Consider the following 12,740-nt stretch of genomic DNA (forward strand, 5'->3'; position numbering starts at 1 on the left):
TAAATTATTAATTATTTGCTACTTTCAAGTTAATCAAAATACAATTATTAGCAGCACAGAGAAGAAAGACCTTTTGAAAATGTGGTAACTGTTAAGAGACACTTATGATTATTGTGAAAATTAGAATAAAGACCAGGGGGTGATATATGCAGACTTAAACATAGTCAAAATGAGCATGGGGTTAGAATCAGGAAGACAAAAATAATACGAGACCACCTGGAGTCAAAAAGTCCAAATATAAGAATCGAAAGTTGGAGGGAAGAAGAGAGAAACTAAAACAAAACCTAACATTGGGGCCTACTTGGAAGTTAACCTAACTGTACTAAAGAATCTTAAGATATTTGTTATCCATCGATTATAATGAATAATGAAACTGCCACCATATTTATAGTGTCACTCCTGTGACGTCACCTGTGTGACCGTGGTCATGTGACACAACCAGAACGCGCTGCATAAACAATGAAAAAGGAGACAAAAATACAACTTTGTCAAAACAAGCCAAAGTGAAATTTAAAGTTCAAAAACTGAATCCTAATAACAAAACACCCTATAACAGACCGTACCTTACATATAAAATGCATTACATACATATATCACAGTGACAGCAAGGGTCTAATATTCTTTTTCCGTTCTTTTGTTTATTTATTCTTCCAACTTAAGAGCCATTATTAGCCTTTGCCTCAGGTTATTTTGCTTTATCAACAAAGCTCAGCTAACCAACTTTCAAAATAAAGAAGTGTGAAATGAAACGCAGAGCTGTGGTATTTAAATGAGTGTCACCCCCAGCTGAGAGTCGTGACACAACGAAAGTCTTCCAAAGAACACCCGTTCTTGCTCTCCATCCTTCACCCAATGATTGTACTGCTAGTTGGTTAGCTTTAAGCTTTATTTATGTTTGTCAAGATTCATTGCTTCCCAAGATTGTAAGTGAAGTGAAGATCTTACTTGATTTCTGGTGAAAGGTTAAAGGCACAACATATCATTTTAAAAGAGCACTTTACGGCAAGACAAAAGTTTAGAAGGGCAGGTCAGACTGGCTAAACATACATAAATACATTTTATGGTGCAAAATACATTAAGCTAAAAAACATTGTTTTAATAGTCCACTTTAAGTCATGTGGCTATCGTAGCAGGCAATACCTACATAATTCAAATTCCAATTTCTGCATTCTCTACTTGATTATCCTGGCCTTACAAACATTAGTTCAACAAGATTTAAATCTCTTGAGGTGTGGCCAAGACCAACAGTTACACTCTCGTTTCCTGAGTCGAGACTTAAACCTCCAGTGCAGCCCCGACTCAGTGACTTCACTAGACAAATAAATGCTAGACTTCTGATGGATATGAGAAGGACTGGTAACCTTTTACGGGTTTTGTCCATTCATTTTCTGAAACCAAAACCCATCTTAACAGCAATGGTCAAAAGTCAGAAATCAGCCAACTAAACCAGCATGGAAAGCCGCTACAACATCTACTGTATCTGTTCAGCACTGGGGGAAAGGCGGGAATCAAAACTGGATGGGGCATTAGCCCACCACACAAAATACACAACACTTTTTGCACTATTCTAATTTTTAAAAAGCCAAGTAACTTAAATTGTACAACACTGGAATGTTGAAGGTAACCAATGAAGATCCTTGTGGACAGGGGCAGACCATGCAAATTTCATAAACAAATTAACCAAGCCGGGAATTAAACTTAGGTCTGTAAAGCCATGACACAGCCATGCAAAATGTAGTCAAGACAAGGAAAAACAGGAAAAATGCCACCTTCAATAAATTCTCTGGACAAATTAAGCAAAGATGCTTGGAATGAAAAACAAAATCCTATTTAAACAGCATGCTATGTTTCCAGAGTACAAATATGGATGGATGGCCCATGCAATTGCTTTTGGTTGGTTTAAGAAATTAAGAAAATAATTTTAATAAACAATTTTCAAGTGAAGGGTGATTAGTACTATGACAAGCATTATTATTGGCAATCACATAAATGTCTTACCATTATCAAATTTTTAATTTCTTTAAATTAACAATGCTTGGAACAGAAGTAAATGCAATTAATTTGCATGTCTCAGTCTTTAGTGTTGTCTGATTTTAAAGCAAAGGGCTGTTTTCATTCAGGGTGCAACATAAGGTAGTGAGTTAGCAGAAACATCACTAAAAAGCACAGGCTAAAATAACACATTTACTGAAATTTTCATAGAAATCTATGTAGATAAAAGTGAGTAGATCCTGCCTGAAGAAGGGGCCTGAGTTGCCTCGAAAGCTTGCATATTGTAATCTTTTTAGTTAGCCAATAAAAGGTGTCATTTTGCTTGGCTTTTCTCTAGATAAAAGTGAGTAAACTCTACTAAGAGATTTACAAATTGTGCAACATCCTGTACTCTTCAAACTCTTAAGCCTTAAAAGCAGCTATAGTAGAAATATTCAAATCAGAGCACTAACCACCATTGTTATATTGAAAAGTATATTAGAAAAACAACTGATCACACTATGTACCATCATAAGTGCTTAAATATGAGGTGTGGTAGCTATCAGAAAGAGCATGTCCTTCATGTTCACAAACTGAGTTGAGTAGATGGAAATGCAGGTGACAACTGTCTTCTAATTTACATCTCTTCTCAATGATCACTTTAGTTGTGCCACCTGAAATTCTGCTGCATGCATTCCATTGGGATTTTACTTTTAAGGATTAATTCTTGTGACAAGTCATTACTAAAATGAAGCTTGCTTTTACCCTTTAGTTAATGGAACCATGCAAGCTAGTTATGGGATGCACACTGGATCCCCTGGAGGTCGTAGCGAAGGAGTAAATTAAAACTGAGTTTGATTATAAACAATGCTGCACATCCTCTCTCTGAGACACTAACGGTGAGCACTTTCAGCCAATGAATCATTCAGCAGAAATGTGTTAGGAAATGCTACGGGGGCTCCTTTATATCAACAGCAATACGTCTGCATAATGCCTCACTGGGACTACCAAGTCAGAAGTTTTTTTTTCTTAATTTTCTTCCTTTTTAGTTATTATGGTGTGTGTTCAGACTATACAGTGTGTGTATATATATTTATTTATCTATGTATTAATTTTTTTAAAGGTCTCCTTTAAATCAGGATTCAGAAGTTAGTGGTAGCCTAGATGGAAAACCACTTACAGAAATCAGCCCATAGAGTGCAGTATTGAAGAAACAACTAGAAGAAGGTACCAGGAGTATGGTGGGATTGAAGAATTAAGGTGAATGGTAAAGGTAAGGCTTTTAGGACAGTTGTAAGGCCAGCAATGATGTATGAAGGTGAGAGATGGGTAGCAGAGAATGTGCAGGAGAAGACATTGAATGTAGCAGAAATGGGAATGTTGAGATGGATGTGTGGAGGTATACAGAAAAAGACAGAATGATAAATGAGACAATCAGAGGCACAACAAAAATGGGAGAGATATCTGAGAAAGTACAGGAAAGTAGGTTCAAATGGTATAGACATATGATGAGGAGACACAATATGTAGGCAAAAGAGGGATTGGAATAGAAGTACAGGGGAAGAGGAAGCAAGGGAGGCCAAAGCGTAGGTGGAACGATAAAATAAAAGAAGATCTGAAGGAAAAGGGTTTAACTGGGGAGGTGGTGCAGGACCAAGCTGTTTTGAGAAGGTGAATCAAGCACATTGACCCAACAAAGAAGTGGGAAAACATGAAAAGGAAGAAAAAGAAGCTTCTGTAAAAAGCCGAATTTCCCCCAGAGAAAAGTTGTCTGTCTGGGGAGTCCATCTTTTATATTAAAGAGTTGTGAGTAGTCAGAGCCAATCCCAAAAGCATCAGACACCAGGTCACAAAAAAAAAATGCCACCATGCTTTAAAATCAGAACCAGACAAGTACAGCAAATTATACTTACCTTACAGAGTTCAACTGGAATATACACACAAGAAAACAACAATTCAATAATTCTGAATAATCTCGTTTTTTTTTTAACTACTTAAGAAAATATAGCCTTTCTGTGCTAGTTCAGCACCAGTAACTCCATGAAAATGGCTAAGAAACAGTAAAGGCACTGAGTCAACATTTTCTGCTCCTAGGCATTTAAAGAAAGAAGTGGCCTGTTTGCACTTTAGGCCAGCCGTTTTCTGGGCCTTTTTTTTTGTTTTCACGGCATTTTAGGCTGGTTAGACACAAGCCCATTGTCAACGTGCCCTAATTTAGTCTTCAGGGTAAACTGTAATTGAATTCAATGAGCTTATCAATTTTCTGCTAAGCAAATAACTATTTACACAACACATCCTAATTAAGCCATAGTTGAAAGGCTAATTCCTTGAAAGAAAAAAGCTTGCTGTCTTCCCAATCCGGCATCAATGCAGGGAGAAGCCATGTGTTTCAGCAGAGTAGACTTGCTGATTGGAACTCTGATAGGCCAACCAGGAATTTCTCCAGGCGGCTTCTCTTTCATCCTTTGAGTGAAACCAGCAGCAGCCAACAAACTCCTGATTCCCTTGCAATTGTATTTATTGAAATGTTTAACCTATGAGCCCTTTTTCTTAAGTGAGAGCTTTCAAGTAAAGCTATGCTGGGTGAACTTGGATGCATTTATGAAAAATGCTGAATTTAACACAAAAGGAGCTTCAAATTATGAGACAGTTACGTCTGAATAGGGGTTTTAATAAAAACATGTTTTGAATAAATAAGTGGTGCTATCTACAGTACATCTACAGCAACAGTATGTAACGACGTTCTTGTATTTCCCAAAGTGTTCAGTTTGCCTAGTTTGACAATGATTTTAAGCAGAAATCACCCTATGCCAAGGTCTAGCATGGAGGTGAACCCAAAGAAACCTCATAAAAGCATAAATATATTTTTTCTTTATACAAAAATTTGCTTTTAACTTAAAAAATAAGAATAACGGAACATAGCAATACTGTGTGGATATATTTTACAAATATAAAAATTAAATTTAACAACACTCTACAAAATAAAGTTAATTCTAAGGTTCTTACCTCCAATATTCTGAATCAGTATGGTAGCAGCAACAGTAGCCTTTAAAGAAATGAGTATTACATGTAATTAATTCTAAATTAAATAACTTTCTACATCTATCACTATTTTTCACAATTACATTTATACAACTAAATCATTTCACGTTGTCTTTACATTCATTTCTATTTTTTATGCAGCTAGTGATATAAGACAAGAATGCCTCTCAGGATGTGACACCAAACTGGCTGTCCTGGGGCACACAAAAGCAAATCCAATCGCACATACCTTTAATTACTCAAATCAAAATGAAACCAGAGAAGCATAAAAAGAATCCACTGAAACACAGAATGAAAGGACATCATAGTGGCATAGCTGCTAGAGGTGCTGCATTACACCTCTGGGTGGCAGTCTGGAGTTTGCATGTTGTTTGCATGGTTGTGCTCAGGCTACAGTAATTAGCATCCACCTCCCAAAGACATTATCACTGTGCTGATGGAAGACTTGGTAGGCCCAGTGTGTGGTTGGTGGTGAATGGTCTGTCATTTCATCACTTTCTATCTTGTACCTGATGATGCCAAGATAGCATTTGGATCTCCATGACTCTATACTGAAATGAGTGGGTGAAAGAGCAAATGGTGTTGCCCACATTTATAACCAGCAACAAAACTTGGAAATTTGGGTTCTGCCTGTGTGGAGCATACATTTTGTTTTTCTCTAGGCAAGTCAGTTTTCCCAACTACATCTCAAAGATCTACAGTATGTATTCCAATGGTTGACTACTCAAAATCTGACAAGTATAAAACAGAGTGCGGTACATTAGACAAGCTGTCACTGGGACAGGCAACAGATCAGCACATTATAAATGAATGAATGAAACAATGGAAAATGATCAGACATCTCACATTACTGCTATCGGAAACACTCCAAAGAAGATGCACATTTGAGTCCATGCAACAGCTACAGAAGTGGTAAAATATAGTAAACTAGCAAAATACCCGCGCTTCGCAGCGGAGAAGTAGTGTGTTAAAGAGGTTATGAAAAAGTAAAGGAAACATTTTAAAAATAACGTAACATGATTGTCAATGTAATTGTGTTGTCATTGTTATGAGTGTTGCTGTCATATATATATATATATATATATATATATATATATATATATATATATATATATATATATATACACATATATATATACATACACACATATATATATATATATATATATATACACACACATATACAGATATATTATATATACATACATATATTATATATACATATACAGGTACACATATATTTTATATATATATATATATATATATATATATATATATATATATATATATATACATATACATACATACATACATATACACACATACATGCACTTACAATAACATAGAAATCAATATAAACAACATTAACATCATTATCATATGAGAATATGAAGTAATATATAAGAAGCACATTTCATATAAATATAAATTATTAAACAGTAAAATCTTCTTCTATAATTTGCTACCGTGGCTATTCGTTTGTCTGTCCAGGATTTTAAATCACCTGTAGCTCGCAAACCGTTTCACCTATTGACTTGAAATCTGGTACACATATAGTACGTCACGTCTGCTATCCGCTTTATGGGTGATGATTGTATTACTCTTTTTATGTTTATTTTATTTTATTGTAGAATCAACTCCTATCTGCGCACATCAGGGCGGCCGTGGGCGGATGCGTATGGTGTATTCACTCCATGTTATCGTGCATTGTGCTGTCACTGGTATTTTGATAAAAGAATTTGAACAACATATAAGAAGCGTATAAATTATTAAACAGTAAAACATTAACATTTAAGAAGTAAAGTTACATTGAGTACTACTGCAGTGCCTTCGGGTATACCTCATTTTTTCTTTGCCCATTACATGCTTAAATGTATACATTTTTGGTGTACCTACCCGAGAACACGCGACATATAACCGACCGTGGGAGAAGCATGGATTTTAAACACGCGTTGAGTTCATCTGCTGGTCTCCCTCGTGGAATAACTGGTAATGTTTGACTAAAATCTACAGCGAGTAAAATGACATTACCTCCTTTTTTTTTTTTTTTTTTACGATCTCTGAGATCTTGCTTTTTTCGATTCAAGGCTTCATAAGCTCTTTTATGTTCCATGGTGTACTTATCCCAAACCATCATCTTTGAATGTTGGAAGACTTTCGCCTTGTATGTAGATCGGGGTAATTACATTCATTGCATTTTTTTTTTTAAAGCAGCGTCTCATGCAAATCATCCCACACGCATTTTATGAAGATGCCTCCTTTCCTACTTTTGATTGGGTAATACTTGATGTCATCGTTAGTTTGATTGGTGTTTTTAACTGTCCAGTGAGGAGGGCGTGTCTTTTAAGTACAGTCTGCAAAGTGTTGGCACTGAGATGTGGCGTCAGCGCCATAGTTGAAGCCCCTAACGTTGCGGTCAGCAAGTCGGCTAACATCCGCCATGTGCCGTCTTTCAGTTGCGAGAAGCAGATCATAGAATAGTTGAAACTGTTGCCCCTAACGTTGCGCCACGGCGTGTGGTTCGTTTATACCTCGTGTCTTCTCATTAAACTTTTATCTCGCGAATATGTTATTGCAATCCGCAGCAGGAGCGTTTCTATAAACTTAATTTAAACTTACGTTTTACACCGTGCTTTGTTTCCCTTATGAACATGCTTGTATGCTTAACTCGCTCCGTTCTCAATTGTTTAATTAATTTTTTGCTCTTCGCTGTTTGCGGCTGTTCCTCCATTTCCCCCTACTTCGTTCTTTTATCTCGCGAATATGTTATTGCAATCCTTAACGGGAGCGTTTCAATAAACTGATTGAAAATAGTTTTGCATTTACCTTTTTAGTAAAAGGCGAGCTTTTAAGCCTGAGAAATCACCCCGTAAATGCACACGTTTAATTGGACATGTGTTAATATGTATGGTTACACAGTATTAAAAGACAGTGAACAACGTCAGTTACCTTTCTTCCCGCGTTTGATAAAAGGTGAGCTTTTAAGCCTGAGAAATCACCCCGTAAATGCACACGTTTAATTGCACATGTGTTAATACGTATGCTTACACAGTATTAAAAGACAGTCAAAAATTAACGTCATTTACCTTCGTTCCCGCGTGTGACTCGTGCTGTAAATGTCTTCCTTGTTTTTAGTTCACGTGATTACGTAGGAGGCGTGATGACGCGATACGTGACTCCGCCTCCTCCATTACAGTGTATGGACAAAAAATATGTTCCAGTTATGACCATTACGCTTTGAATTTCGAAATGAAACCTGCCTAACTTTTGTAAGTAAGCTGTAAGGAATGAGCCTGCCAAATTTCAGCCTTCCACCTACACGGGAAGTTGGAGAATTAGTGATGAGTGAGTCAGTCAGTGAGTGAGTGAGTGAGTCAGTCAGTGAGGGCTTTGCCTTTTATTATTATAGATTAAGTCAGTTACACATGTTTTTCTTATCACTTAATGCAGTTAATTCTCTTTGTCCAACCTCCAGCTATGAATGACTATGTCTCCTACCCAAGCGTCAGTGGTTCAATGGGTAGCGCTGCAGCCACACGGATATAGTATCCTGAGTTTGAACTGGGAACCCACTCTTTGTCTGTGTGGGGTCTGCACATTCTCTAGTGTCTGCACAAATTTTCTCCTGGGCCCTCAGGTCTTATTCTAGCATCCCCAAAAATGTGCGTCTCAGGTCAACTTGAAATTCTAAGCCGTAGGCAGGAGTGGGCTCTGTGATGGACTGGTATTTCTTCCAGGGTTGATTCCTTGTGCCTAGTGCTGCCAGGATAAGCTTCAGTTTGCACCACCCTGTGCATGTCATATACAGCATGTAAAACTGATTACACTAACTGGTATAGTTGATAAACATGAGCAAGGCAAAGCCACAAAGTTCTCTCCTTCTCAGACTTCAGATACAATACATTTCATTGCTTTCTCATATATGAAGTATAGGGAAAGCATTGTAATCGTCCAAAGATTCGATGTCGAAATTTTGATGAATCTCGATGTTTTAGACCTCCCTGACTTTCTTGTATACAAAGTGTAGAGAAAGTATTGGAATCCTCCAAAAATGGCATTTTGAGATTTTGATGCATCTCGATGTTTTAGACCTCCCTGAGTCTGAAAATACAATTTTTGGAATTATGTCTGTGTGTGTGTATGTAAACACAATAACTTGAGTACGCTTTCACTTAGGTCAACCAAATTTTGCATACAAGTATTAGGTACAAAATGTAGATTTCTATCAACTTTTGGGCTATTTCTGCTAACCAGAAGTGGTACTTTACCTTTCATTCATAAGCTGCAGAGTCCAATGTATTCAAATTTATGTTTATAATAATTGATCAATATTTTATTAATTTGCTGTTGATGGTTCTTTAATGTACATAATATAAAAATATAATCTTTGTCTTATGGTTTACTCCTCAAATATCCATCCCTATATTTGTATTTCAGAAAGTCTAGAGGAGACCACTCCCGATTTTCTTTTTCTTATAGTGTTCTAGACATCTCTCTATTATAATAAAAAAAATCTTGGGAAGAGAGACGAGATGTGACTTTCTCAGACAGACACTTTCATGTCCCACGAGACGATACTTTGTGCCAAGAGATTTAAGCACTCCCGGGGCCGGAAATAAAAGACAAAGAGTAGATGACAAAGTAAAATGTCGTAAAGAATTCAAAAACATTGGTGTGATACACATGCTGAGCAGGTTAGAGATAATGGAAGTATGAAAATTCGAAAGTCTCAAAAAATTATAGTAAAGATCGCATTAGCGCAAACAAATGGAAATTATTACTCGGTGAATAACAGAACAGCAAAAAGAGATCGACTATATTGTTCGGATTTAAACTTTAAGTCGGAGACATGTAGATCGTCTAATTCGTGTTGCCATCAGGGAAAAGTAGTGTTTCTTCCCAATGAAGAGGCATATTCGCCAGAATTAAAAGATTTGTTGTTTGGTAAAAGTGAAATCCCGCAAGAGAAAATTTCAAGCCCCGTGAGACAAGACTTTATGCAAGGAGATTTGGAAAAGTCCTGCCCACATCTAAAACATTTACAACCACGCACATGGTTCAACCATTTCTCATTTGTGTGAATTCTATTGTCAGACACAGTTCATGTAGAGAGAAAGAAACAATATTTACTCACGGGCAGTTATATGTTGCGTTGTCATGATGCAATTCCAAACACGGAATCAAAATTCAATGTGATACTGATGAAAAGTTAAAAGTGAAAAGAGATTGAATATGTGGACATAGGTGATATGACAGAATGATGTAGATATTGTTTGGTTTTAAACTTTAAGTCGGAGACTTGTAGATCATCTAATTCGTGTTGCCAACAGGGAAAAGTAGTGTTTCTTTCCAATGAAGAGGCCTTTCTAAAGTTATTAATCCATGACTACAAAATTCGAGTACAAATATTTATTTTCTTAACTCAGATTTACTAAAAGGAGGGCTAAGTCATACATTTCAAGTGGCAAGTGCACTGGCACAAGAACAGCTGCTGTCGCATCATCCAGGTAGTTGCTACATGTTGGTGGTGGCTGAAGTGGCCCCCCACTGTCTGTATAAAGTGGTTTCAGTAGGTTAGAAAAGCTCAATATAAATGAATATAAATATTAATCAATTTATTATTTTTATTATTATTACCTTTCCTAGTTTTCCAAAAGCACGAAGTCCAAGATCTTCATATGATGTGATGCCTATTGAATAAAAGAAAAACCCAAGTGAGGAGACGATTCATCCAAATCCAGACATGAAAGCACGTGTGTAACAATGAGAGTTATGGAGAGCAAAATGATGCCAAATTAGTTTTATTATAAAATCAAAGTGTGGCTGGAGACAACTAGTGACACTACAGAGCTGTGTGGTATCCAAAATGGCTGTACTGTGTACTGGGATCTTCTCATATCTTTTATACACTTAGGTACTCACAATCATTGGGGATAAGCAATTAAATACGAGAACAAAATTTCTGTTTTAATCAGCTGGGGCCTCATGTATAAACGGTGCGTACACACAGAAATGTTGCGTACGAATGTTTCCACGCTCAAATCGCGATGTATAAAACCTAAACTTGGCGTAAAGCCATGCACATTTCCACGGTAACTCATACCTTGGCGTACGCAATTTATCCGCCCGGTTTTGCAGACTGGCGGTACCCAGCGTCAAAGCAGTGCTACTGTTCCTGTGTGATCACCCTTTCTTTCTTAGATCCACATTCCTGGCGTGGCTTTATAAATACACTAAAATTAACTGCATATTGTTTATTAGTGTAATGCATCTGATTGTAATTAACCTGTAGCAATATAATGATCCAGGGAATAGCCATAGTATTCCAAATACCATAACTGCTTTAGCGTTGTAACTCTCACTGCATCTTCTTCTTCTTTCAGCTGCTCCCGTTAAGGGTTGTAACAGCAGATCATCTTTTTCCATATTACTCTCACTGCACCAGTCGGAGTATTTATATCACTGTATCTGACTGGGAAATCACAGCAGCAGCTGATTGGAAAGAGAATTATCGGTATACAGCATGAAGCAGATGCTGCCTGAGCCACAGCAAAACGCTTTAGAGACTTCCCAGTACAAACTTCGCGGTTTAGAAACAGTTTCATCCCAAGAACTATAAATGTACTCAATCAGTCCATCAAGTGCTCCTTGTAGAACTGTTTGTACTTATAATTACAATCACCTCACTGTAAACTTGGGATACAGTTATAATATTGCACAACCTGCGCCACTTTATAAAGCGCGTATTTACATATGATGACGGTATTCATTTTTAAGATGAAATGCAGCAAAATATGTTGATTATATTATACAGATAAAACTAACTTCATTTAAATAATCTGTATTGTTAATAATTAAACATGTGAGGACACGGTGCCGCAGCGCTACCTAGTTCAGTAATTGTTCCTGCATTGCATTGTATTCTTGCTGGTGCTGACGCGACACTGGAAAGATAGACGGATATAATAATTAAACACGTACTACGAAGATATTTCAATGTTCCTTAAAAGTTTTGAAGAATCGGCGTTCTAAGCTTACAGATGGCTTCACGTCTATTACAGAGCTGATTGTGTAGCGATTGGGTATTTGGAGAAAGAAAAGTAAGGACAGGAATTGGAGGTTAGTACGTTTGAAAGAGACAGTACTGCTGTGATAAATTATTTCATTGAAGGTCGCGCCTGGCGCAGCAAGCCTCTTGCGTGAGACATGGACAATCACTGCGCCACCGTGTTCCCATGTTTAATAACATGCTTTCATTCCTATCATCATGAAAAAGATATCACGTATACATCTCAGTATTTTAATTATTCAGAGAGCTGAAATTTCACGAATGTAATGGATTATGTGTCCTGTCGGAGAAAAAGAAAGCCCGTTTAAAAAGCAGGTAGTGATTCACACACATAGAGCACATAGAAGATCAAATACAGAACAAAGCATTTAACATGCCACTTTAGTTACAATGGGATTTGAGAAACTAGTAAATTAAACGATTTTAAGATGAAGTTTATGATGTTCTACTTTAATGGCAAAAAGACTACGTGATTAAAGTGGAAATTTCGAGATTAAAGTTGACATTTCGTGCTTTTTTCCCCACTGTGTGCCTTTTTTTTTGTCTGTACCCTAATAAGCTTTCATATGACACTCAGACGGTGGGCTACGACTCGCTTTTTCACTGCGACTTTGATATGTGATTTCTTTTTTATTTCAGGCATTGTGCGACTTTGTGA

At 36.9% G+C, this 12,740-nt stretch overlaps 1 protein-coding gene across 1 annotated transcript in view; it reads right to left on the reverse strand.

Moving 5' to 3' along the window:
* slc38a6 (solute carrier family 38 member 6) overlaps positions 1-12,740 on the reverse strand; it is a 73,623-nt gene that overhangs the window by 40,548 nt on the left and 20,335 nt on the right. Inside the window, exons 4-5 of the mRNA XM_028822073.2 lie at positions 10,651-10,703; positions 4,978-5,017 (exon numbers count right to left, since the gene is read on the reverse strand). Of these exons, the coding sequence (XP_028677906.1) occupies positions 4,978-5,017; positions 10,651-10,703 (93 nt within the window). The remainder of the gene's footprint in view (positions 1-4,977; positions 5,018-10,650; positions 10,704-12,740) is intronic.

This window comes from Erpetoichthys calabaricus, chromosome 16 (assembly GCF_900747795.2).
Source record: "Erpetoichthys calabaricus chromosome 16, fErpCal1.3, whole genome shotgun sequence".
Taxonomy (NCBI): domain Eukaryota; kingdom Metazoa; phylum Chordata; class Cladistia; order Polypteriformes; family Polypteridae; genus Erpetoichthys; species Erpetoichthys calabaricus.